The 27,490-nt window shown below is 47.7% G+C and overlaps 1 protein-coding gene across 22 annotated transcripts in view; it reads left to right on the plus strand.

Annotated features, from left to right (window-relative positions):
- The window catches only part of nrxn1a (neurexin 1a), a 330,335-nt gene that overhangs the window by 209,684 nt on the left and 93,161 nt on the right, over window positions 1-27,490 (plus strand). For all 22 annotated transcript variants that reach the window (XM_029254386.1, XM_029254388.1, XM_029254396.1 and 19 more), the window contains one exon: window positions 5,371-5,552. In XM_029254386.1, the coding sequence (XP_029110219.1) occupies window positions 5,371-5,552 (182 nt within the window). The remainder of the gene's footprint in view (window positions 1-5,370; window positions 5,553-27,490) is intronic.

The following is a 27,490-nucleotide window of genomic DNA, read 5'->3' on the forward strand; positions in this document are numbered from 1 at the left end:
AAAAAAGGCTTTATGGATGCTCCCTAAACCTCTTTGGACAATTCACTTCTCGCATTTTAATTAATTCCTCTTCCCTTGAAGAACCAATGCAAATGCCTCTCGTTGCATACATTTCCGTTTTCCCCGAAACTAGTAGTACTGAAAACATTCAGCCGATTCACTTCTCGTGCTGAGAATAGCTGTAGGATATCAAGAGACGTAGAGGCAGTTTGAGCACTGCCAGTTGCATTCTGGGAATGCTTGCGTTCCAGGAGCCGTCACGCTCATTGTGATTCGCCTTGAGCCCAACTACAGAGGGGAAAACGGGTGTGATGATGTGGTGTTCCAGAGCAGTGCTGGCTAGGCGGCAGCTGTGGCCTTTGGCGAATGGGTCCTCTTCCAGGATGTGGGGGTATTCAGTAAGGAGCCACAAAATGCAGTCTGGAGCGGAAAATCCTCAGGGCCAGCTGGCTGCAAGAAAATCCAGGCCTTTTTTTTTCTTTTTTTTTTTTTTTTTAAATTTTGTTGTAATTATTTCCTGGCAGTTATGAATGTTCATCCTATGTTCATTATATGGTCTATTTTTGTCCTTAAAAGGGAAATCACAAGACTCACGAGACTCACAAGACAGATTTCCGCTGACTGTTGGTGTGAATGGAAAACCTTCCGTGGCCAAGAAGGATGGACCAGGTCACCTGCAGACAATGAGATTAGATCGGGACTTTGTTCCATTTTTGCATTCAGTATGATACATAGCTTGGTAAGATCACGGGAGCACCTCTCAGTTGGGTGGGAAAAGACGGCGTCTTAGAATAACCTTAGCGGAGCGATATAGCGGAAATCCACACGTGACTCATCCGCTGCGCTGCTCAGGCACTCAAAATGATGAAGCATATTTAAGATACTAATGGTCTGGCTTGCATAGACCTCTCGGTTCATTTAATAGTATCAGAAATGGACTTAGGGGAAAAAAAAAAAAGATTGACCCCATCAGGACCTGATTAGTTCGGGCATTTAAGGTCAAAAGGTGCGCGCTCGTTGGAACACGTAGCCTGCCACCTCTAGCTGTCGTCTGTTCGTGAACACGTGTACCGATCTTGCCGTGTTTGAAGTGGCCCTTTCAGCTCTCGTCGCCGTAAGTGGAAAGTCGGCCCTTTCAGTGCCAAACAGATCTTCGTTGTGTAAGATAAAGGTGCGCAGGCCTTGTGGGAATCAGAAATTTTTGTGCACCTTTTGGGCTTGACATCCACACAGTGGAAAGGCCTTCGGTGTTTCTGCACCACGTCTATTCATCTGTCCTCTCTACGCTCCACCTCTCTCCTCCGCTTCATCATCCTTTCCCCGCACTCGCTGTTCTCCCACCTCCTCTCTGTTCTGCTATCCACATCCTCCCTTTGGTATTATGGCGGGTGGGTTGATGAGACAGTCATCAAATAAAGAGCTGCCAACGAAAGACAAATATTTCTGGGGCGACACTGTATCCAGTGACTACAACAGATCCATATCCGGGCTGGCACCCCCGAGAGGATGCAAAACAAATATGGCCCTGAGAGCTGATTACACCTCTGAGCGGCAGATCCTCCACGTTGCTTTTAGCACGCAGGTGTAGGAGCCAACGTGTCTCATCTGTCTGACTAATGCTCAGGATTTGGCTGAGGACCGTTACTCTTGATTTTAATTTTGAATGCAGAGCAGCTTATCGTGTGTCTGTCCCCGCGTGTGTGCCTGTCCCCGGCCAATCAAAGTCTTGGATGTGTCCCGAAGCCGTTCAGCAACCAAACAAAATCAGTCTTCTTATGAAGGGAACATACTGCCATCTAACTCCGGTCTAATTTTAGAAAATTATTTTCTTTTCTAATTAGGTCATCAGCTGCTCATGACAATCTAAGTGTTTTTTTTTTTTTTTTTTCCTTCTTCTTCTTTCTTTAATCATTCTGGCACTACACTTTTAATAGTTGAGCAGCTTCCACCCTGCGTTCAGGGGGCAGAGCTGTCCGATGGTGAAAATTGACGCTTTGTGTTGCGGTGTGGGAGGGGTGTCGGAGGGTATGTGCGAGGGGAGATTTGGCCATGACGGGACTTCTGGATGGCCTGGTTGCTGGAAAGGCACTCGGCCGTAATGCCGTACAGACGTCCACGAGCGCAGCGGCGGCCAGGGGGCGGGAAAGGAAGGCTTGTGCACAAACCCAGAGCTAATCAAGGCTCTGGGGCACAAATAAAATCCCCAGACGGTGCATTTTAAAATTTTTGACTCCTTAGCAACCACAGATCTAGTGAGGAGAGAGGCTCTCTTCTCCGGTCCAAACAGCGGGCACAGACAGCGGCGGCATATCCGAAATAAATAAGGCAAGAGCAGTGAATATGTGTTAATGGGTGCTGAAGGCAATAAAGGATGAGGTGGAAGGGCATTTGTCTCCCTTCGTGCTCGGTGGCAACGGAGAAGCCAAAAATATATAATAAAACGGAAAAATAACGTATTGATATCGTTATACTCTCATGAGCTCGTTTACAGGAAAATATCGGAATTACAGTCAAAATGATTTATAATGTATTGTTCCTGCAGTTGTACTTTAACACTCAGCCTTTCAATGAATATTTAAAGATCTCTGCAAGCCCGTCATTCTCACTGTCGCTGTTTTTCTCGCACGCTCTTTGCACACACAGTTGCACGTAGACCTGAACTTACACAACAAATACAGTATATACATGTACTGTATATAGAGAAACAAGTTTATTTGATCGCTTCCAAGAAATGAAAAAGAAATGGCCTTTGGAGGTGAAAATCCATGTTTCATCTCAATTTAATTCAGTTAATAAACTATTATAGAATAAATTACAATTTTCGTGGACAGATACAGTTGTAATGCAATGAAAAAATAATGACGACAACATCATTCCAAAAAGTGCCCCCCCCCCAAGTAATTACAAGTACCCAATTACCACATGGGGGATCGGGATGGAAACGCATTCTCCTTCTGTCTAGTTTTCTTTCAACATGTATTAATTTCTTTGTTGGCAATATCACTCTTGCACTATTAGCTATGTTCTATCTCACTCAATCATTAGCATTTTTTTCTCCATCCCTGTCTGAATAGGTCACAGAACCGGGCTGCGTGTTCACCTCCTACAGAATAAATTTGTAAATGTGTCTGCCTGTTCCGGAAGCATGTGGGGACCTGACGGCTTGCGTGCCCTTGCGGAGGGAGCGGTGGTTCTAATTAGCACCACGCTGGTGCTGAGAGAGCTCTCGCCTCAAAGCTCCCCCACTTGGGTCTCTGTGGACAGGCCTCCATCTTTCCGTGCAGAAATAAAGGTACCGTTGCGGCATCGTTACCGTCGAGTTCATCGAGAGCGGGTGTCATACATTTACATTTATTTATTTATCAGACGCTTTTTTCTAAAGCGACTTCCAATGAACGCTATGTAGCGTTATCAGTCCACACACCTTATTCATCAAGGTGATGCACACTGCTAGATAAACTACTTACACTGTCTCACTCATCCATACATCAGTGGAACACACACACACACTACGGTTGAACCTGAACAGCATGTCTTCGGACCGTGGGAGGAAACCAGAGCACCCGGAGGAAACCCACACAGACTGAGCGAGGATCGAGCCCGCATCCTGTCACACCTCCAAGGTGCTGTGAGACAGCAGTGCTACTCGCTGTGCCGCTGTGCCGCCGCGCCGCCCCTTTCATAAAGAGCCTAAGCCAATCAGATATCAGCGGCACGTGCTGGATGCTTGGATTCCATGCTGCGTAGCGCAGCACCGAGTGCAGCTGGCTCTCTGACAGTTTTTTTCCTTTCTTTTCTTTTCTTTTTTTTTTTTTTTTTTTTAAAAATCTGCTCGCTTCAGCGATAATAATGTAATGATAATAAAACGGCAATCGTTGTGTGTAATTAGGTGTACCTGTCTTCCGATGAGGCTCGACGAAGTCGAGAACGGAGTACCGTCGTCCTTTCACATCAAGATGTGGGTCAGAGTTTGGCGATACTCTGACTTAATGAGGCTTAGTGAGTATTATAAGTGATTTCTCATCTACCCAGAGCTAATACTCTCTCTTGGTAGAGAGAGAGGAGGCACAATAGGGTTGGCTGCATAAGCAAAAGAGTAAAAGCTGGAGTGGCCCACTGTTATTTCCCATTACGTCCATTAGAGGTTATTACAGCACGGACTCCCTGTTGTCACTTTGCCCCACGCTGTGATCTACAGATATTCCAGATGAGTTTCAACAGATGCTGGATTGGTGGACCGCATCAGTGTGGGTGGGTTCCTGGTCTTTTGCAGTGGGGAGTGGGAGGTGGCCATTGAAGAAAGGACTACATTCCCTGGTTTTGATCACAATCTTTGCAGGAGCGGTGAGCTGAAGGGCCACCTGACTGCGCGGCAGTTGTATTTCCCATGTGTTTAATTCTCCCCGCAATGCATGAACCCGTTGTACCCTCTTTTAACGATCAGAAAATGTGTCTTGTCTTTGTCCAGACGGAATATATGAAAGTACGAGTGGAGAAAAGGAGGAATGGACTGAATAATAAAATACTTAACGAGCAGCGAGAGCTGTGGGATGGGAAATAACCGTCCTGTTGCTAAGAAACAAGTCAAGAAACACGGAGAAGAAAGCCAGCAATGCAGGGAATAAATCCGGGAATACATTATAAATTGGAGACGATTGATTAAACCAGTAAATTTCCCAGGTCAGACTCTAAGGATGCACATTATCTGCCCACTGTCGAGCTGAATGTTTGTGGGTTTATGCTGGCTCCGCCAGTAGTTTGTGGGGGAGGGCAATGAATTAAAGTTGGCCATCTTCTAAAAGTGCCCATAGGGTTCTTTGAAATCTACTTAAAGTGCTCATGGGGTTTTTGACATGTATTTAAAGCGGTTATAAGGTTTTCTGACATCTGAGAAGTTCTGGGGAGTCATTGCAGTTGCAGACCTCCCATGTGTCCCAGGTTGATCTTACCCGGGGGGGGGGGGGTTTGCAGCTCCCTGCTGTGGGAGCCCTAGCTGGGCCTGTCTATGGCCTGTTTGAGAGGTCGTTTGCCATCCCCACGGAAGGCATTCTCCCTGGTTCTAAGAGCAGTCCGGAGCACGTGCATCCTAGTTTCCTAGTTTGACCACCTCTCAGTCAGAAAAGCCCTTCAGCTCTGATTGGTGAAAGAGGTTTGTGACCCATCACCAGATTAAAGGTCATAAATTGCCAGCTGGAGTCGTTCTTTTCTGTCTTCTCTTCATATTGCATCTTAATGAGCTGGGTGATTATTCTCCGCTGTAAAGATGTTCAGTATTCAAAATGAGGACGGAATGTGGTCCAGGGTGTACGAGCCACAACGAATGTTAACACTTTTTAATGAATGTTCTGGATGCCCTTGTTCTCTCCGCAGCGGGAACAACGTACATTTTCGGGCGGGACGGTGGTCTGATCATCTACACGTGGCCGCCGAACGACCGGCCAAGCACGCGGGCGGACCGCCTGACAGTGGGCTTCAGCACGCAGTTGAAGGATGCGGTGCTGGTGCGGGTGGACAGCTCCTCTGGACTTGGGGACTACCTGCAGCTACATATCGTGAGTCCTACCCTGCCGCGATGACGCCCTGTCGCACTGCTATCGCTGATGATGATTATGATGAGAGTGAGAGTGATGATAATGGCGATGAATGAATATGAGGAAGATGACGCTAATAGTAATCATGCTGATGAAGGTGGTGATGTTAAAGATCGGGATCATGGTAACGGTGATTATGTTGATGACGATTGCGATAATGATGATGACAGTGGCAGCGATGACAACAATGAGGGTGAGGATGTTGCGCTGATGCCCGGCCGGTGTGTATGTAACCGCAGCATGGGAAAGAGCGCGCTCCTCCTCTCACATGTCTTGTTTCGCACGTGCTGCTTCCCGTGTGTGCTCGGCTCCCACAGAGGTGCAGAAGGCGTGGCATGCGCAGTACACAGAAGGCTCCCTGGTAACCTTCCTCCCCCAGAGCTCCCACTCTCAGCCTCTGCATCAGAGCTGCAGAGACACACACACACACACACACACACACAGATCAAGATGTTCCCTTAAAGACACCCTCCAACAGACACATACACTGAAATTACACTAACATATATGGAAGCATATTGGCAGAGACTTTTCCAAGGTTGGTGCGCAGGAGATGCAGGTGTGCTATGTTCACAAACCTAAGCGTACCACCTGCAAACCACGAATTGCATGCTGCACACATGCGCAGCTAAATACACACGGGAAACACGCACAAGGCCACGTGACGAGTTCTGAGTGCGCACCCAGCACAAAAAAATTTTGGAATTCATGGAACCAGACAAGCACACTGTGCACTCTCACTTCTGCACAACAACAGAGTGACACAATTGCATCTGCCACCTGTCCTCGGGACATACCAGCCAAAGTGGCACTGTGACTCAGCCGGTCCCAAGTGTCCCCGGTGTCAAGGTGCTCCCTGCCAACCCCTGGACTTCCACCCCACCTCCCCTCTGATGGGGGAAAAGCAGGTTGCTCAGAGACCGATGCCCGAGGCTCACGGCACACGCTACAGGAGCCACGGGAACAACAACAAGAGCACTTCTCACGCACACCATGCGTGTGTTGACAAACAACAGGGTTCACATGTGCATGTGTGCCTGAACACACACACACACACACACACACACACACACATAGGATATCATGTCTTTGTCCCAGTTTATACGGGATTTACGCTCCACTATTCCGGTCTCTTTTCAAATGAGAATCTGAATTAATCAGGACGTTATTTAATGAAGATGAGCCCCAGTCCCGCAGAGAGGGTAAAGCACATATAGTGTGAAAGAGCAGAAATGGTGTACGCACTTCGTCGAGCGATCCAAAGTCATGTGAGATGCTGCAAGCGGCCGCATGGCCCTCTGCTCGACGTTTGCTGTTTTGAAAGGATGGAAATGGCACGCGCGTGCAGGAATACATGTGTTGTGGTCCAGCTGATTATCGCTGCTCTAACCTGACCAATACTGCAGCAGCAGAAGCTCCCTGTGCGGAAACTGCCAGCCATCGGCTTTTGCCCAGAACTAGATGTGTAGATCCCTTGTTTTTATTTATAGTCAGAGCAGCAGCTGTGCGCGAACATTGCAAGCGTCTCAAAAACAGCATCTTAAGAGTGTATTTTCAGCAGTGTGTGATGGGATTAGAGCAGATCTCGGCACTGGCTCTCTGGTCTTCCTCCAGCATTTTTTCCCCTAATCTCCAGCTCCTCTTTTTTTCTCTTTAACGGTATGAAAGGCACCGGGCCTTGAAGGACACCATCACAGCTCGCTCGCTAACAGCCAAATTTTCCGAGCTGCATGTTCTGACGATCATTTAAATGCCCCTCTATAGCCAGAAGTGCTTCTCCCAGATCGAGAAATCACACTTTGGTTTCAAACCTGTCTACTTCCCGAACCGATATCGACCCAAGCTCATACGGTGTGTGTGTGTGTGTGTGTGTGTGTGTGTGTGTGTGGACATGGCGGGAAGTGCCATGACGATGCCGTGTCAACTCATCTTCGCTTAATGAATGCTTTTGTGAAATGAATTGCATTGTTTGAAAGTTTGATTCTCGTAAGTAGCCTATTCATGATAATATTATGCAGAACAGGAGATTAAGAGTGTAATGATCCATAAATGGAAGATGGAGCAGGTTTTCTTTCATAAATTATGGACGAGCTTAACTAAATGCCGATTTTTCCGGCACGATTACGTCGCGAAATAAATTTTCGTTGTCTGCTCCCGCAAACCATTCTCAGAAGTCATAAAAGCAAGCATTTAAAACTGTTGACGTTGCTTCTAGCCATCGGAAAGCCAAAAAAAAGAAAAAAATAATGCACAGAATTTCATTGTTATTATTACATTGGTGATATAATTGTTCCCGGACAGTTATGGAAGTGACTTTCTTTAAGCTGCTTGGTTTGAACACTGAAGTGCGTTGAAATCGATTATAAAAATAAAACAGTATTCAGCATTTACTCCCGTCCAAGTCACTCGTTTTGACTCGGCAAGCAACTCAAATGTTGCCTTTTTTCAATATTTTATGTATTACAGTTATACACCAATGATGGGGCTGTTCTGAATATTCTCTTTTTGTGTGTTATTTCATGGTTCTGGGATTTATATTTATAATTACAAATCTTGAATTCATATTTATATTTTACCAGACATTTCAATTCAGGGGGCAATTTTAATTGAGTAAATAGGCAGCACATTTTTCCTTCTTCAATAGCCGTAGAAGTATTACTCAGCTCAGGAAAATTGATGGGATGAAAGGTTTCTGGCCCCAGATCTGTGGAGCTGGTGGTAAATATGTCAAGGGATTCTTTGCAGTGCATTTGTATGGAGAACATCGGTTTTGTAAATGAGAAGGCTCTTTTAAAAGGGGGAAAAAAAAATGAAGAAGAGTGATTTAGAAGTGGTTTAGGCGCTGATTTTGGGTGGTTATTTATATCTCCTTGCCCTTCCTCTGGGATTCTGAAGGGACGGTTTAATCCATGAGGAGACTGAATGACAGTGATGGCGACCCCTGTGAACACACACACACACACACACACACACACACACACACACACACTCACCTTCCCCCAGTGTGTGCTGCTCAGTTCCATTCCTCTAATTGCAGAAAAAAAAAATAACTTCAGAACCACCAACGTGGGGCACTCACGGGCTGGGACAGCATCGCTCCGGAGTTAATATATTCTGGAGAAGCTGCTATGATTGCTGTGAAGTAATGGCTTCTCCGGTGGGGGGGATGCGCTCCCCCCCCGGTCCCACTGCGGTTCTGTGGAAGATCTGCTGGTGATTGAATACACCTCCAGCACTTGTTTCCAGCTTATTTCTTCACTTCTTGCACTTGAAAAACAAATTTTTTTTTTTTTTTTTTCTTTCTTCAAACCCCCCTGGAAAGAAAACCTACAGCCTTGATGGTTATTGCAGCGTGTGTACTTAGGTACAAGTGTGTGTGCCCGCGTAGCTATGGATTCTATGTAGGTGTCTGTGGTTTTTTTTGCACGCCATAAGGCACACTGCCTCATTGTCCTTTCTTTACTGTTGCTATAAAACGTTCATTTTTATTTCGCTCGCGTTCGCCTCCTTCCTTCCATTATTTATGGAGATTTTAGCATTATTTATGGTGATTTTCTATTCTACGGAAGTAGCGTCGTCCTATGGCTTCGCGGTAAACAACGTTCTGCCTTATTAGCGTTGCCTCCGAATGAAAAGGTCGGTGTGAACGTTCGTGCGTGTGTGCGTCTGTGTTGACTTTGCCTCGGTTATGATTAGCAGACAAAATGACACGGCGTTGGGGACACGGGAGGGGGCCGGGACAGGTAGGCACGCAAGTCTCGGCGCTCTCGTTAGAATGACACCTTCTGGGAAAAAAAGGTTATTTAGCAGATCGTGTTTCTTTCCGTCTACCTGTATGCTGGTGTCGTCTGGTCCCTGGTGTCTTGCACCCGACGCCACCTTGCTTTGTAGCACGCTGGCACGCAACTCCCATGATGCCTCCTAACTCACACAAGCACACCTAAGAATAACAGGCTCCGTTGTCCCCGAGTTAACTCGTACCGGAGAATAACATCATCCGATGTAGCTGGGTTTAAATCTCACCCGAGAATTACAGACTCCGCTTTAGAGGGTGTTGCTCCATAATGACAGCCTCCAATTTCCTGGGTGTTACTCTGACTGTCGAATAACACCATACTCATCTTGGGTTAATTCTGCCTTAGAATGAAACACTCTTTAATATGGGTTTATAAACCACAATACCATAAAATATCAACTCTGTCATTATCATGGTACCATTTCGAATGGCTGCATCGCATGCCGTAAAATACCAGTTTCATCTCCTCTGCTTTGTGTCGTACCGTAGAATAGTGCCCACTCTGTCTAAGTTAAGCTCTACAGGTTTCCCCTGCAATCCGAAAGAAGAGCGTTCCTATGAAACCTTTTGTAATCCGAAATGGCGTAGAGCGAAGAAGCACTTACCGTAAGTTTACATGGCAATTTTGTATTCATTTACCTTGATCAAAACGCTTAATTACCTCCAGTTTTACGCTAAGCGAAACACCCTCACGAGCACTTTTAGGCTTTTCTGAAACCTTAGGAAACATCTTGCTAACGGATGCACAAAATAAATTGAGATAAAGCACAGATGCTTCTTGACAAATTTTCATGAAAGTGAACATCCTCTTTGGGTTTCTTTCAGTTAGCGAGAACAGGTACTAACGTAGGTCTTTCGTAAAAGCGCAGTGGCGTAAAACGAACTTTGGAAAAGCCGGGGTTACCTGCGTACAGGTGGTCCCAGATTTACGATGGTTCAACTTTGTTTTTTTCGACCTTACGATGGCGAGCGATCCGCATCTCCCGTTCTGTCGCGCAGAGGTGCGTATTAAATGCATTTTCGATTTACGACGGGTTCCGCGGAACGCGACCCCGTCGTAAGTCGGGGACCACCGGTATTTAGGTGAAACCCTCCCTGTAATTTGGGGCAGATCTGTAAGTACAACAACCTCTGATACACCTTTCCAGCATAGGACTGGATCTCATCTTTTTCCTTGTACTCCAAGTGGGATCGCACTTGCGAAAGCTGTTGCTCGAGTAATGTATGAGATTAACACGTGATGGATGCGTTATTGTCACATTTTGTACTTTAAAGCTGGAGTATGTCTAATGGTCTTCGGCAGAGTCGATCAATGGAGCTTCAAATTAGTAGCGCGGCGTCTCAGCCCTCATTATAAATGCATGTTATTTCTTAAAGCTACGCAGCAGCGTTCACTTTATAATTGCTTTGAAATTGCTACAACACTTTGTGGGAGTTGCAGAGATAAGCTCGATAAGGATGGAAGTTAAAGCTTGCCTACATGCGTGTTTCTCCTGCTGTATCTAAAAATGTGTCACGCTCGCAAAATATATATTTTAAGACTTACGTAACGAATGAAAAGGTGACGAGAAAGCGATTAATCACAGCACTTTTTTAGCAAAAAGTTGCTGCCGGTAGTTATCTGTGCACTCCTACTAGCTTCCTACTCACATCACTTGTTGGAACGAGCCAAATGTATCGCAGAGTACTTTAAAGCGCCGAGAAAACCACGGTAAAGCAGAAAAGTTACAAGGCGACAAGATGTGAGGATGTGGCACTTGTGGTTCTTCGCATCCCCTATTCCCAGCAGACTCCCTCAACCCCCCCTAGCCCCCCAGCCCTTTAATGAGCGGGGGAGACAGGAGTACACCTACACAGCCCGCCCGTCCGTCTCCGCAGCGATCCGTCACTGCCAAGTGCCACCGCGGACCCGTTGAGACCGCATCCCCCCACCCGCTGAGATGCGGCTCAGCCTCGCTCGCTACTCGCAGCGGGGCGAGCGGCTCTACGCTTCCGAAGGCTGGCGTGGGGTTCGGAGGTTTGCGAGTACGCGCGTCGGGTTCCTCCGAGTCCACTCTAACGTCTTGATTAGCCTCTTTGGCTAATGTACATCTGGGAACAGGAATGTGGAGGTGCCGTAATGTAGATTCTGCGTCTCCCTCTTAACATCTCGGAAGCACGGCTGCGATCGCCTCGCGGCTGCGGCTAGGTGTCTCGGAACGTGCCGCTGGAACCGGCTCTGTTCCCGTAATATATTCCGTCCCAACGCGGGGACACACACAACAGCCAGCGGCAACCCCTCGCTGTTTCCTTCTTTCAAAATGCTCCTTTTTGCCAGCAGGAGGATTGATTGCCTTCAGTTGCTTAAGCAGGCGCGTGTTAGCTGGATGGAGGCGTTGGCTGCTGATGTGCGATGGTGTGTTAGGAACCGGTAGGATCGAACGAGCCGGTGTTTGCACCACTGGTTTTGGTATCCTCAGCGGGTCGGCTAACGTAATTTCAAACAAGGAACGCCACGGGGACCTCAGACAGATAGTTACTGCCTCACAGAAAACATTTTCCAACACAGATCAATGTTCCCTCTTTTTTCTTTATGGTTATTGGTTGCTGTAATAACATCCCAACGCTTTCTTAGAAAAGCAGTTGAGTGAGTGTGTCTAGTGAGTGGGGCAGCTGGAAGCATAGTGGTTAAAACTGCTGCTGTTCAACCCAACGGTTGCAGGTGCAAATCCCACCTCCGGCTGTAGTACCCTTGAGCAAGGTACTTACCCCGAATTGCTCCGGTCAAATTGTCCGGCTGTATAGGTGGGTACGTATCTGTCAGTAGCTTAACGTTGTAAGTTGCTTTTGGAGAAAAGTGTCGACTAAATGAACGAATGTGACTCAGATATCAAAGATTTTAATCGAAGCAACGGCTAATTTTTGCCAGTTTGTGCAGCTGGATGTTTTCGGCATTTTTCTCCGCGGAACTACAGCGGGGGGCTTTCTGAGCCTGGAACCAGGCGCAAGGCTGTGTCATTAATCAATGTACACTACCTGCAGCAAATACAAGTAGTTTTCCTAGTTGTTTTCCTCGTAATTGTATGTCAGATGTCCTTATTTATAGTCGCTCACTAGCATTGCGATGCATAAAGCGTGTACATTACCCGAGAACGGCCCTGAGCTCAGAGCAGCGTTGGATAATATTAGGTTCAGCAGCATTAGTGGTAGCGCAAGCAACGCTTTACGTCGGAGGATTGCGGAAGGGGGCGAGTGCGCGCCGCCATCCACGCGGCAGCCCTGCTAGGGGGTTGTTCTAGAAGCATCTCCGCTCACATGAGGCCTCTCCATTCCGACGGCGCACCTGACCCTGAAGTGCGGCGACTGCGCAGAGAATTAAACCTCATCATTTCTCCATCGCCAGGGCCGAATGTGTGGGAATCATCATTACTCATCTTTCACTTCTAATCATTTCTCCATTTGCTCAAGCTCTGAGCCACTGGAGAGCTAAGTGGCCCGGAGTAAAGGGGGTATAGAAGAAGAGAGCGAGGAAGGGAGTGGGGGGGGAACGCCGGCCTTTGTCACTGTGACAAATCATTGTCAGTAACGTGTCATATGCAGCGCAATACATCAGTAACTTACAACACGGCCTACAGTGAACAAATTGCAATTCCTGCAGCGGTCATAGATTAAATTTAATCTCTCTCATAGCGTTGCTCCGGAAAGCATGTTCATTTCGCGAGGGCACGAGGTTAAGGACATGGAATGTGCTTCCCTGAACCGCTCGGTGAAACTCGGCCCGTGGACCCCCTCTTCCGATGACGTGTCTGCGAACGGCTGGGGCAGCTTTGCGGTGTTGCTCGAACCTTTCCGACACACCGATGAGAACTTCGCGCGTTGCAGCACGGTCCGCTCCGGCTCTCCTCGGCAACCGGATGGCTATAAACCGATTCATCTGCCGGAGTCGTATTGCCCGCAAGGGTCGCCGCTCTGCTGCACTTCTAATTTTCAGATGTGTAGCTTATAGGGATGGACTGCTGACTCCACGGTGTACCAGTATGCCAAAGGAAAGCATCCTCACTGTCCTGCCTGTTGGTGAGCTCACCTGCCACTTAACTCTCAGCAGGGGAAAAAAAAAAAAAGCGTTTAATTGAAACGGACACGTTCTGGACGCCGGTGCAGCAAGGAAGGTAGAGATGGGCTTTAATAACGCATAAAGGTTTGAATATGATCTCATCGTGGAGCCAAAATCCCCGTAAACTCATTCTAATGACACTCAGGTACTTTCATGCACTATATTGAGTCACAGGTGTATCCCCGGAGCGAAATCCGTGCTGTTTGTTGATTCCGAACTTGCCTTCCGACAGGCAGTAGCTAAAAACATCTGGAATTCTCCGGTATTATAATTTGTCTTTTGGAGGAATGGTATCTATCTCACTCAGCTGGGCTGCAACTCGCAGATGTGCTCCATGCTGGCTCCGCCTTGTCTGCGTTCATTGGCATTAGGAAATAATCAATGGCACTTATCACCCTGGCCTCATTGAAGACACTGTGCCGGTTAAGAGCTATCGAAAGCCTCTTGGGGAAGATCTGTCTTGATTTATTGCATTATCTGCTGTGTCTTTATATTTGGTGATTCATGTTTTGCTGTCATCGCCTGCCCTGTGAGTCTGTGGCATAATGGATGGCGATGGTACCCCTAGATTCCATCTGCGGGCAGCGGGGCGGGCCGCAGCGGCTAATGATAGCTGGCCCAGCTGCCAGTCGTCCCCCCTCAGGGCTCGCGGAACCAGGGGTAATCGTATAGTATACATACGCCCCATGTTTCAGGGTAGCGGCATTTCTTTATTTTTCTCGTATTTTTAAACCTTTTTATCAAACGTTTACATTCTTCTCCCCCGGTCAGCTTTCTCGAGATCAGCAGACATGGCCAACGTGCCAAAAAATGTGCGTAAGAAAGAAATGACGGTTCCATTTTTGATTAAGGCCTACTGGCTACAGGCTGGAGCTTGGCCATCATAAATTGCCTACTGGAGCTGCGAGAGGGGCCACGTCGGTAGGGACTGTCGTGTTCGAGTTGCGAGCCCCGGTGCGTTTCGCGGTGGGCGTACTGCGAGATTCGCTTTCGTCGGCCTGGTAATGGTACTCTCCGCACTCGAAGCGCTAACATTACAGGGCTGGAGATCTGGTACCTTTTTATAGTTAATTAGTCCTGGGGGGCATCGCATGCACAGATGCGCCCGCCGAAAGGAGGGGTGCCGTAGCCACGCTACCACCGTCGCAGCTGATGGGCTTTTGGGTGGGGTGGGGTGGGGGGTCATGCCGGAGGGGTGTTGGATATTTTTGCCAGACTGTTGCGAAAATTACTTACATATATCCTTAGCAAAGACAAATTATCCTAGGTGTTTTCAGCTAATTATTTTTTAATTGTGACTCCTGCTTTGTTGTTGTCACTGTAGCGGGAACGCATAAAATAGCGAGGCAGATTGTTCTGCATTGGAACAACTTGATTAAATTTCATCCAGCGCCGATCGCCAAGGGCGTATTAAAATTTACGGCATAAGGGCGCATATTATTTTCCTTTTTTTCCTTCCCCTTTTTTTTTTTTTTTGTAAAGAAATATACCTAGGACTTCAACCACACTGTCACAGCTTGTATTTTTGGATTCCAGACGAAGTAGATGGCTGGGAGCCGTCGGCTATTTATACCATAATTCTGAAATGATACTGTTACAAGCGCTGTTTTTCCCTGTGAAACCGCACTGCCTCAAAAGACATTAGCTCCATATGGAGATGGGAGACAGGAAGGGAAAAGGAAGAAAGCGTACAGTATCCTACGAGGTAAAAGGAAGGGATGAACACAATCGAAACAAATAGAAACGGGTGGAAAAGGATATGCTTTTAAATGATAGAAAAGATACAATGATGACCACATTGCTTTTTGTCAGCAGAAATGTCTGTCCTGCTTGATACTTTTATGAACTATAGATTACAGCACTCGCTTGCCCAGACCTTTAAATCCATAGTGTCAGAACTCCCCCGATAGGTACAAAGGCCCATTTTCAGCACAACAGAAATGGAAATGTCATACTTAGTGCTTTGAGAACGATATTGGCTGGGCGGCTGTGATTTGTAAGGACCTTTCTGCGCTCACATTACTTCGGAGAGGGATTTTGGTCGGAGAATCATGTCACTGGGGTCGGATTAAATAATCACACCATCCGGAGCGCTTGCAGCACGCTGTCACACAGCTCAGGACAGTGCGCCCGGGTGGGGGTGTGTGTGTGTGTGTGTGTGTGTGTGTGTGTGTGTTTGTCTATCCGTGTTCACATCATACATGACAAGAGTTTTTTTTTTTTTTTTTTTTTGTCCCCACCTTTCTTCTTCTTTAGTGTGGAAGAGGGCTCTTGCATTGTGTGTTTGTGCACAGTTTTCATTTCTGATGGCTGCTAACTGAGTGTAAGAAGTGTCACACTGAAGGTCAGGATAGTTTAAAAAATATATACTGTCTATATTAAATAAATAAAAAAAATACTCAAGCAGCCCGGGTCCCAAGTGAAGTCCTTGATTGTAACTCCTTGGATGAACATTAAACGCATTGACGTCAGCTCCCCTTTTGAACCTGTTCATAGGCGCAGAAATATAGATGCAACATTCTTTCACGTATTATATTTCTCCCAAGCAAAAATAAACTTTATGAGAGAAAATGCTAACCGCTTCATTTTCACTAGCTGTCCGCACCTGCAACCGAAGGCTGCAAAGTTAAGCTTGCAATATTTCATACTTATCTTTAAACGTGATGATCCACCGAATATTCCTCGACGGAGCGAATGCATCGCGACAGATTTGCCAGCAGTTGAAATTACACACATTTTCCTTCAATGGATTTTAAAGGAATGTGTCAGAATAATGGATTTCCATAATGTAGACTGCCGTAGTCGTAATTAGGGGAGAGCTACGTGCGGAGCAGCTCGGTGTTTCCTCATCCTCCCCTTCACGGTGCGGAAATGGGTCGTGATCCCAGCACCGCACGCGTCCCTTGTGTTTGGCTCATGAGGAGAGACTTGGCTGCTGCGGTTGCTCTCCAGTGGAGGGCAGTGGAGAGGAACACCGAAGACGTGACGTAGCTCTCCGAGGGCTGGGGGCAGGAGTGTAATACCTTCTTGACGTTCCTATTCTTCTCTTTCGTCTCTTTATGTGTTGAGCAAGAGAAGAGAAATCTCATCGCTATTTTAAAAATATATTATTATTATTCTTATTATTATTGTGTGGGGTGTAGTGGCGCAGCAGGCTCAGCCGGTGCCTGCTGTGTGGTGGGTCTGGGGTTCGAGCCCTGCTTGGGGTGCCTTGCGATGGACTGGCGTCTCGTCCCGGGTGCGTCCCCTCCCCCTTCGGCCTTGCGCCCTGTGTTGCCAGGTAAGGCTCTGGCTCACCGCGACCCCTCCGCTTGGGACAAGCGGTTGTTGACGTTGGTTGGTTGGTTGGTTGTTGTTGTTATTATTATTATTATTATTATTATTTCAGTCAACATAAATGTATGACTTTACAAGGGACTGGAATCCAATCCTGTAGGAATCCTATCCATAGCCTTGTGGCCTATGCAGCGTGGATTAGCTTCAGACCACCATGACTCTGCACTGGACAAGCAGGTACTATTAAGGGATGGATGGACGGATGGACGGATGGATGGATGGATGGATGGATGTGTGATTAAAGTATTTGGAAAGGCGTATTCCGAGTGTCGAATATTTATGAAGTACACTTTTTCACCACTCAAAACTTGAGATGTGGCACTCAGGTGCAACCCGAGACAACACAGGACGAGGTGGAGAAATATCTCCAGTGTGGCCTGAGAAAACTTGGCCAGTGCAACTGCCAAAAGGCGACTGTAGTCTGTACTGCTCAGCCTCTTGTCACTGCACAGCTTTTCAGTATCAGCAGTTTCAAGATCATTATTTTTTCAAATTAATCTGATTCTTTTGTCCAGAGCAACTTACGCCTTAACCTCCAGGCTACCTGCTGGAGGGACAGACAGACGGACTGACCGTCCGTCTTCTTTTAAGCACAGCGTACGTTAAGGTAGAGATGTTCCTCTTCACTTTGTGCTGCATAAACCTCCAGGTTGTGAAACAACGATGAAAAAACCTAAAATTAAAGAGTCGTAGACTTGCTGAAATCGATGTTATTAATGTTAAGGTTAAAAAATAAATAAATAAAAAATCCTTTTACATATATACCAGTCATTCTGGTAGCTATTCCTCAATTAACACTAATTCAATTTGAACATGATTGAAAACTGATAGCATTTTCTCAGGTAACACATTTTATTTAATATAATTTGAATTGTGCTCTGTTTCCAATCAAATTCCCAATAAAGGCTGAATAATTAAAAGCTTAGCTGGAACGAAATCCACTGTTCCCTGTGAAGAGAACCAGGTTTGCTGACTCCATTACTAGGAGGGCACAGCAAATTTCTCATTAAATTTGAAATGCACATCCCAAAACGTACAGTAAGTACTGAGCAATGTGGCATATTTGAGCTTTTTGTAATATTGAAAAAAAAAAATATTGATTTCAAAACCTCTAATTGTTTTGTGAATCAAATCTCTACTCCATGAATTGTGTATCTAATCGCTGTCACACCAATGATTCGCATCCATCGCTGTGGGGGGGAGGGGGTGGGTGGGTGATCTCCCAGAAAAGATGCCTATATGCAAAGCCTATAATAAGTTCGGTGTCATAGTAAGAATTGTTGCAAACGTGCAGATATGTCATGTTTATGTTCAACATTATTTGTCTGTCTTCATCTGCATCTATCACGCCAGAGACGATGGGCTGAAGCTGGGGCGGGACAGTGGCGCAACGAGTGTTGTCTCACAGCACCTGGGTTGTGCGAGAGGACGTGGGTTTGATTCGCGCTCAGTCTGTGTGGAATTTGCATGTTCTCCCCATGTCTGCGTGGGTTTCCTCCAGGTGCTCTGGTTTCCTCCCACACTCAAAAGACATCCTGTTTAGGTTCACCCCTAGTGTGTGAGAGAGAGAGAGAGAGAGTGTGTGTGTGTGTGTGTGTATGTGTGTGTTCCACTGATGTATGAATGAGTGACCCATTGTACGTAGTGTATCCAGCAGTGTAAGTCACCTTGGTGAATAGGGTGTGGGGGCTGGTAACGCTACATAGAGTTCATTGGAAGTCGTTTTGGAGAAAAACAAGTGAAGTAACATACAGGCAAAGGTAGTAAAGTCAGACAGGTGTGTCTCCCTTGATCCAGGCAGACCGTGGCTGTGCTCGCTGGCTCCACCTTGTGTTAACAAACATCAATTGCTGTTGAGGACCTTCTCATTAACCCCGCTGTCCCAGGTGGTTTGGACGGTCTCCTTGGCTCCTCATCCTGTAATGCCGTTCTTTCCAGGTTGGAGGCGGGTCAAAGAAAAACGTTAACGTGCTGGTTACACCGCCCAAAAACTTTCTTTCCCCATGATCACAAACAGAATGTAGATCGTTCGTTTGAATTGCGTTAAATAATTAAACCCTCTCTCACCGTGGCAGCAGATTCTGCTCAGTCGATAGCTAGTTGGTCACTATGTTTACTTTCGCATCATAATCCATAAGCGTTGGTTCTGTAATCTTGCCGTTGAAGCGGCTTGCCGATAGGGTCATTACTGCCATGCAGGGCTGCGGAATAACTGCATGATTGTTACTGCTTCATGAAATCTTAATAAAACCTCTATAAAGCAGCCTCCGGAACAGCGATTCTGAGCAGCAGAATGGGAAATATGGTTTCTGTTTTACATCAATGCAAATACAGGAACAAGCCATGTGCTATTAGGCGTGGAATTCATCCGTCAAGCAGCGAACGAGAGCTTGCTCCAGACATGCTGTTTTTGGACTAATAAGGTTCGAGAGAGGCTGGGTGCGTCCACCGACACTGTTTGCAGCCATTGGCCCCCCCCCCCCCTTGAGAGGTGATGTATAGTCACACCACCTCTGCTCCCCACACCCAACACAATGATGGAGAACAATAGAGAACTTTGCCGGTTTGTTTGCACCATTTTCACCCTGGTCATCGATTAAGGCTACAATTCAATTTGGAGCTCATTAAAGGTGGGCCGGGTGAACTTCAGGATGGGGGGTGGGGGGGTGGGGGATGAACAATGTCTCTTGCTCGCAGTGGACCTGCAGCCTCGGGAAAACAGATATGGGTGACATTAGCCAGAGAGCAGCGGAAGCGGGGAAGGAGGACAAACAAAAGGAGGGAGGGAGTGGGAGACAGGAGAGGAATGGAAGCGGAGGGGCCGATTCGATGCGTGTATCGACTTGTCAGGATGATGTAGACCGGTGCGGGGAGCTGCTTTATTAAAGAGGACGTGGAGGTGCCATATCCAACAGGATCGCCCTGCGGGACTGCTGGCCAGCTCTGTACGCGGGACTCTGGCGCCTTCCCCGCAGCACCTCCTCGGCCTCGCATCCACCTGCGTTACATCACCGCCAGGAGCCGCCGAGATATTTAATCGCTGCGATTGCGGCGGCAAGGTCTAGCGCCGTGGGAGAGGGAGGCGGAAAAAGCGGATGAAACAAAGAAGGAAGGAGGCAGTTGCTTCCAGTGCCATGAAACGTTGGGCGCTTTCAGGTTCCGGCTGCGAGGAGACGACAGTAGACTGCAGCGAGGTGGTGGATGGGGGGGACGGGAGTTTGGCGGCGAAAACTTGGGAAGGATGGGAAGTTTCTGTAGGTCAGGAACCCGTGCGGCACGTGGAAACACACGCAGGGTCGCGTCTCGGCGGCGGCGGGGCCGTCCGAGCCGACAGCACGGCGACCCGACGGCCCTGTTTCGTGACAGGGTCTCCAGCTTCCCCGTGTTCTTCAAAAGGAGGCAGGAAGCTCGTTCATCTGTCCGCTCTGGGACGCGCTCCAAACGGACGCGATCGCGAATCCCACCGTGCCGGCGCGCACGAGAACGCGGTATTCCTTCCAAGTGGCGGCACACGTGAGCACGGTACCGCCAGTTCCAGCAGCACACGTAGACACGCGGGTAGGAGCACAGAAATAACCCCCACGGTGAACAAGCATGCTGATCTTGAGACGCACCTCCCACACGCTACAGGCACATGCTGAAACTGTTTTCTCCCTCTCTCATATTTACATTGCATTTACATGTATTCATGTAGCAGACGCTTTTCTCCAAAGCGACGTACATCTCATAGAAAATACAACGTGTTCATTACATCAGCAGGAAGAGACACTTAGATGCAGACGTGTGATTCTTCAGCGCGTTTGGTTTCTTCCCACCATATGAACCAATGTTCATCACACAAGTCGCCGTATAAAACTTGATCAAAATACCAGTCGTCCCTGCTCACCTTCCTAGTAATCATTTTTTTTGAGATACATACAAACGTTTACGCTACGTTACAGAAGTAGCTGCGTAAAAGTTTATCTGGGAATGATCTTAAAGTTACAGAGCTTGAACATTTACACCTTCCGTGAACGTAAGAGATTATGGGTGAAGTCAGCCTGTCATACACGCAGAAGCACGAGCGCTAGGAATGTCAATGAGGCTGGGTTTGGAGATCATTTGGAGATCCAGCTCCCGGTGCCGGTCTCGAGCTGACCGTCCGCTCGCACCTGCCGCTCGTCCCCAAGGCAGCGCGTTGGCCGGAGCTCTCCGGCACCCGAGAGCGCTAAGACAAAGAGAGAGAGCAAAATGAAGACAATCCAAGTAATTAGTGTTTGTTAGGGAGCCAAGACACGTTTCTTTTCATAGACACTGCATTCTCTCCCAGCTTTAAGTGCCTTTCTACCGCTGATGGAATTTGCATTCGAGCTGAACGGAGCAGAAGTTTCAAGAAAGTTATTTCTCTCTTAACCAACCCTATTTTGGTCAGGGTGAGGTAGGAGGTATTTACTGGCTCCCACGGGGTCTGGACTCTAGTCCCAAGTAGAGCCGGCGAAACAAGGCCGCACCTGCTGGCTCTTCGGGGCTGTACTGACTGCAGGTGTTTATCACCACGCTGTGCATTTGCACCGGGGCGGGGGGGTCACGTGGCGGAAATCGCTGCGTCGGCTACGCGCCGAACCCACCCCCCCCCGCCGAGGCGAGTGGGAGAACAGTGGGTACAACCCACCGTTGATATTATTCTTAGTTCTCTTCTTCACTTGACATAATGTTGAGGGCTGGTGCATTATGCAATTTTTTTCCTACTCAGTAGGTGAAGCTGCACAGATATATTTGTACTGACTGCACTGAGAATGCTAATGACAGTCAGAATTATAATTAACTAATAGTTGCTAATTCAAGCTTTGGGACACGGGAAGTGGCAGCAAGAAGTAAATTTATTAAATGATTAAAGGCTTCTTTTTCAGTAATTCTGAGTTTAAAAACGTACCGCACAGGGTTCGAGCATTTTCTTACAGATATGTATTTATCTGTCGATTTGATGACTTAGTTGCAATACCGGTAGAACGGGACATCTTGATTTTGTTGCGAAACACATTAAGAAATAAATTAATTGGGCCCATAACCATCTGCCTACTGTGCTTTAAGTGGCAGCATGTGTGATGTTTGTGTATGGGTGTGTGTTTAAACAGATCAATAAAGCTCAAGCATCACAGACATCATAAAGAATGTTGACATTTACAGCGAAGTACTAGGATCAAGGACAGGAGGCTTATTAGATCCCAATGCTGTGGAGAAAAAGCAATTGGTAGAGGGGGGAAAAATCATTGCTAAATCATTATTCCTCTTGATTTTATCATCATTGTTATTGTTTGTTTTGTTAGTGTAATCAAATATTAGCTGTCGTAACCGACGATAAACTGTAAGCCTGGCAGGGTCATAAAATCCTGCGCACACATATAGATGTTTGACACCCTCTGCTTCGCAAGGATACCGTTTGTCATGGTGATAAAGCACCCTGAAATGAAACTCGTAATCGAAATTGAAACCGAAATTGCATTTGAAATCGAGAGAGTGGGATGAAAGTCAACGCTGAATGAAATTGAGGATGATAATGAAAGGGGGATGATGAAAGGGGCAGAATTAGTGTTTCGTAAGTCAATAGATCAGCAGCCTCAAGGATCCTGGGAAGGCGGGGCCCGTAGAGGGTGGAAGGGGTTGTGTGATGACAAACTTCCCCTGCTATTTGAAATTTCGAAATTAAATTTGAAATTTAACCAAGACCCAGACGAGAATGTCTTCGGTTGGAGCAAAAATAGAACAGCTCAAACATGTGTGACAGGAAAAAATCTCAAGGTGCGGGCTGTGCGAAGACACCCGTGAAACAGTCCAGCACATCGTAGCAGGGTGTAAGATGCAAGCAGGGACAGCGTACGCTGAGAGGCATAACCGGGCGGCTGGGTTAGCGTGCGGGGACATCGGTGCGGAATACGGACCGGAAGTCCCCAGGTCCGCATGGGAGACGCCACCAAAGGTGGTCGAACACAGCAGAACCAAGGTCCCGTGGGACTTCACGTTCCACGCTGACAAGCGTTTGCTGGCCAACCAACCGGACATAGTGGTGGTCGACAAGGAGGAGAGGAGGGCAATTGCGATAGGTGTGGTAATCCCAAGTGACGGCAATATCAGAAAGAAGGAGCGTGAAAAGATCGAGAAGTACCAAGGGCCGAAGGAAGAATTGGAACGGATTTGGAAGGTGAAGTCCAGAGTGGTCCCAGTAGTAACAGGAGCACTTGGGGGGCAGTGACCCCCACACTGGGAGAGGGGCTCCAGCGGACCCCGGGAGCAACACCTGAAGTCTCCGTCCACAAGAGCGCGGTGCTAAGAACAGCTACGATACTGCGCAGAACCCTCGAACTCTGAGGCCTCGGGTAGGGGACCCGAGCTTGAGGAAGGCACGCGCACCACCCCGTGTGGGGGTGACGTGGAGATTTTTTTCGTCTCCATCACAAATCTCAGATGCATTTTGGGAAATATATGAAAGCGCTATTGAGCGAGGGGAGGCCTTAATACGGCACCTTTACTACGGTGTGCCGCTGAAGGTGTCTGGTTGTTTCCGAGTGATTAGAGGGGTTGAAGTGTGTGACCGCAGGAGACTGATCTGTCTCACAGCAGCACTCCGCTTCAGTCAGTTTTACCGGAGCGAACCTTCACGCACCTCAGCACGTGCTTGCCGGCTTCTCGTAATGGCTTTCGCAGAGTGCCGCAATTCACGAGCCGCTTGGACGACGCCGGCAGCTCCTAACGGAAACGTCGTCCGGAGCGTGACGGACGGCTCGGACCGTAGCAGCGGAGGATGCGGGTGGCTTGTTGGCCGGGTGGCCCGGAGCGTGTAGGTAGATGGCTGAATGGAGGACGCAAGACACGCAGGCCATAAATATTGGGTGTGAGGGGCAGCTATTGCAGATGGAGTGTTAAATAGATGGAGAGGCACTGCACGGTCACATGGCCAGTTGAAGAGACTGTGAAAATAAATATAAATATATAATCTACATTTTGACAGTAAGAGTTGATAATGCAGTCATAACTGGCAAAGGGCAATAGCTGTCAGAAACAATTTTCCAATTTAAGCTCATATTTTACAAATCTGCTGGTTATTACTGTGAAATGCAAACATGAATTAAGGAAGGTAAAGGGAAACCAAAGGAAGGGAAACAATTCAGGTCCTTCCAATGTAATGATTACCGGCATCGCTGACGCTGCTCGAATTATTTTGGTAATGCAGGTCTTACAAACAACAGTTTTCCCATATAAGCCAAAACACATTTTGTGAATTAACAAGCCTGCTTCCTCGCCAGCAATAGGATGATCTGCGTAATATAAAAATTGCATCTTTAAACCTCTGAATGTCATTTTCAGAAAGGAATGTCATCTCTCCACCCGCGCTTTGCATCTTCCTGCAGTCGAAGCCGGAGGAATGGAGGGCCGACTTATTTGCATATTTATTGCTCAAGTATGCGTGTTGCTGGGGTGTAAATGATGTTCCCCTGGGTGTATGATAGTCTTTGTGTGTGCAATTGTGTGCAAAAAAAATAAACATTTTTTTTATTTTTTTATTAATTTTTTTTTTTATTCTTTTGTCATACCTTCATCGTGGATCCAGCTGAAATCTCCGCCCTGGCTTCGGGGACCTCCGATTCCAGTGTAATGTTTTAATGAGACATAGCTGCCAGCGCAATGGATAGAAAATCTCATGCTGGACTTTGAAGAGAGAAGGTCGGGAGGGAGGGGGGGGGTCTGGCCCTTTTTCACTTCCACTGGCTTGTGAAATTGTCAGCATCGACAGGCACTTTTTGAAGTGTTCATCCTTGAAGACAATAATTATGGTACTTTCGGTTTTCGGTACACGGTTATTTTCTGCCTGTTAGGCACCGAATTCACCCAGAGCCAGCTTTCAGGGGGAGGTGGGGGGGGTGCAGGTTTTCCCGCAGAAGGTGGAATTTGTCGACCGCCTTTTGTGCATCGCTTACACGGCCTGACTTATTTTGCTTTGTTTTCCATCTTTATTTGTCTTGATCATTGAGGCGCGACCCAGACATCACTTTACCTGTAATTCAGGAGACGAAAAAGCTGGGGGGGAAAAGCGGTGTCTGTGCCCGGAGAGATGGAGCAGATGACGCGGGACAGCTGATCTGCTGCGAGGTAAACACAGCCGAAGTGCTCTTTGCCTTCAGCGGGGGAAAAGGTAGAAACGAAGCTGCGAAAAGAAGAGACGCTAAACCTTCTCGTCAGGATGTGAGGAAGCGAAGGTCGGGGGAAATCATCGGAAAGGCACGGCAGTCCAAAAGTAACGATGGCACCAGCAGCACGGGCGCCCTTCTGAGCAGAGCTGTCACACGATAAACTGCGCCGGGGCGAGCGGGCGCGCGGGTTCTGTTCGTCGCTCGCGGAAGCCCCGTCTTCCAGGAGGCGAAGCCGCCGGGTGGGTGGAAGCCATTAGGACACAGACACCGCTTTGATCCGACAGGCGGATTTACAAAATGGCACTTCCTTCTTCTTGGTGCCGTGAGGAGAGAAGTCGGTGGGAGGGCTCGTCTGGCGCTCGCTGCACCTGTGGGTTTCTCTGATGCTCTCGACAGGTCGGGCGTAGCACCGTTGCCAGGGTGACCCGGCCCCCAACGGAGACGGTAGCCGGCTTATGAGGTGACGTGTTCTTTCTCCGTTCGCTTCTCCTTGGCCAAAAACGTCCTCCGGGCACCCTCTACCTCCTCCCTTGTAACCCTGTCCCAGCCCCCTCTGCTTCCCGCTGCTTCCCAGAAACCGTGGCTTTTCAGCGATGCTTTTCCAGAGCCAGATTCACGATGTTTGTGTTTCGGCTGGGGAGCGAACAACCCGATTCGACTTGTCGTTAGAAAATCCGTTCAGCTCTCGTTCTGCAAACATGCTGTTGTACGGAGAGTTTGAACAGCTGCCGGGCTATTGCTGCATCCTACTCGTACCCAGTGCGATTGATGGAACGGGCTCTTTAGAATTTCGCTCAAGCCGCCTTTGCCCTACTGCCATCTACATTACGTTTACGTGTTTTTATTTAGCAGATGCTTTTCTCCAAAACGACTTCCAACGAACTCTACGCAGTGTTACTATCAGCCCACGCACCTTATTCACCGCGGTGACTTACGCTGCTAGATGCACTACTTACAATGGCTCACTTATCCATACATCAGTGGAACACACACTCTGTCACTCACACACTAGGGGTAAACCTGAACAGTATGTCCTTGGAGTGTGGGAGGAAACCAGAGCACCCGGAGGAAACCCACGCAGACACGGGGAGAACATGCAGACTCTGCACAGACTGAGCGGGGATCGAACCCACGTCCTCTCGCACCGCCCCGGCGCTGAGACACAACAGCGCTGCTCGCTGTGGCACCGTGCCACCCAGCCACAGTATCTGCGATATCTACTCACCCGCCACCCCACACACTCCACTCTCCTATCCTTTGAAACCCTCCTAGCCCCATCGCCACCCCCTCCCTGTTCCGATCCATACACACCTCTACCACCTCTCAACTTCACCTATCTAACACCACTGGCAGCTCTGATAACAACCAGTGCTGAGTTATGGCTTTTAATTATAAGGCTTTACTGCCTCTCTAAATAAGGTCTGTACTTTCTGCCAAGGTGGGGGTGGGGGGGGGGGCAGATGGCCAGCAATCCACAAGCACCGACTTCTGCGTTTTACTCTCAGCCCCAGAGTAATCCGAGCCATCTTGCCACGGAGAACAGGATCCCAAGCGCCGGGATGCGGATTTGAGTTTTACCATGAAGAAGGATACACCCCTCCAGCAAAGTGCGCAATGCGTACACGCTCATGCATGCACAAGCTTACACACTTTAAGAGAAGACATTAAACTGTCAGCAGGACCCTTATGACTGGGTAGGTATCGTGGGAGGTTGATTATTTCCAGCCATGAGGGGGACCCAGACCTCCGTTGCCCCAGTAATCTCCAGACTCTCCGGCTCTTTTCCACCTGGTTGGGCTGGATAATGGAAGCGATTTCATTACAACCACCGGTATGCGCAGGTGCGGTGGAACCTCGTGTGTGGAGCAAATGCTGTTTATTATTTATTTGCCTCCTTCTCTCATTTGCCAAAAGCTGTCAGACTCTTTGACCTTTCAACGGGGCAATTCTCCCCGGAGACGTAAATAAATATAATTCATATATGTAGTGTATTTATGAAATAAGTAACGGATCCTTGACTTATAACTTGAAATCATAATTATATGTTAGCTTGCTGAACAAATTAAACTGTTTCTTTACATCTCTGAAAGGCAGCTTGAAAATTTGTACGCCAAGGGCGTACCGCCTGTGTAAATTTGTACGTTGAACTCATGTATTATATATGGCCCGGAGCGCATCAAATATGACATTGAAGAGAAGCGCCGAGTCCATATAGGTTTATGGGCTTTTCGCGCTGCAAATTCTCGTTCTGTCCTTTGCAAGTTCCCTAATAAATGCTCTGCCAGACTTGACTTGAAATTAAAAGAGATACAAGGAATAAATATAGATTTGTAAGGGGTTGCCAAAATACAAAGCAGTGAGCAGAAACCCCAGTCCAATATCTGGTTGAGTTTTTTACACGGTGCGTAATTAGGCAATTTTACGCAGAACCACTTTCCGTAGTGAAAATGAATCATTCAATAATGGTTACAGTCCAAATGAGTTCATATAGAATTAAGTCACTTTTTTG

Source organism: Scleropages formosus, chromosome 8 (assembly GCF_900964775.1).
Source record: "Scleropages formosus chromosome 8, fSclFor1.1, whole genome shotgun sequence".
Lineage (NCBI taxonomy): Eukaryota > Metazoa > Chordata > Actinopteri > Osteoglossiformes > Osteoglossidae > Scleropages > Scleropages formosus.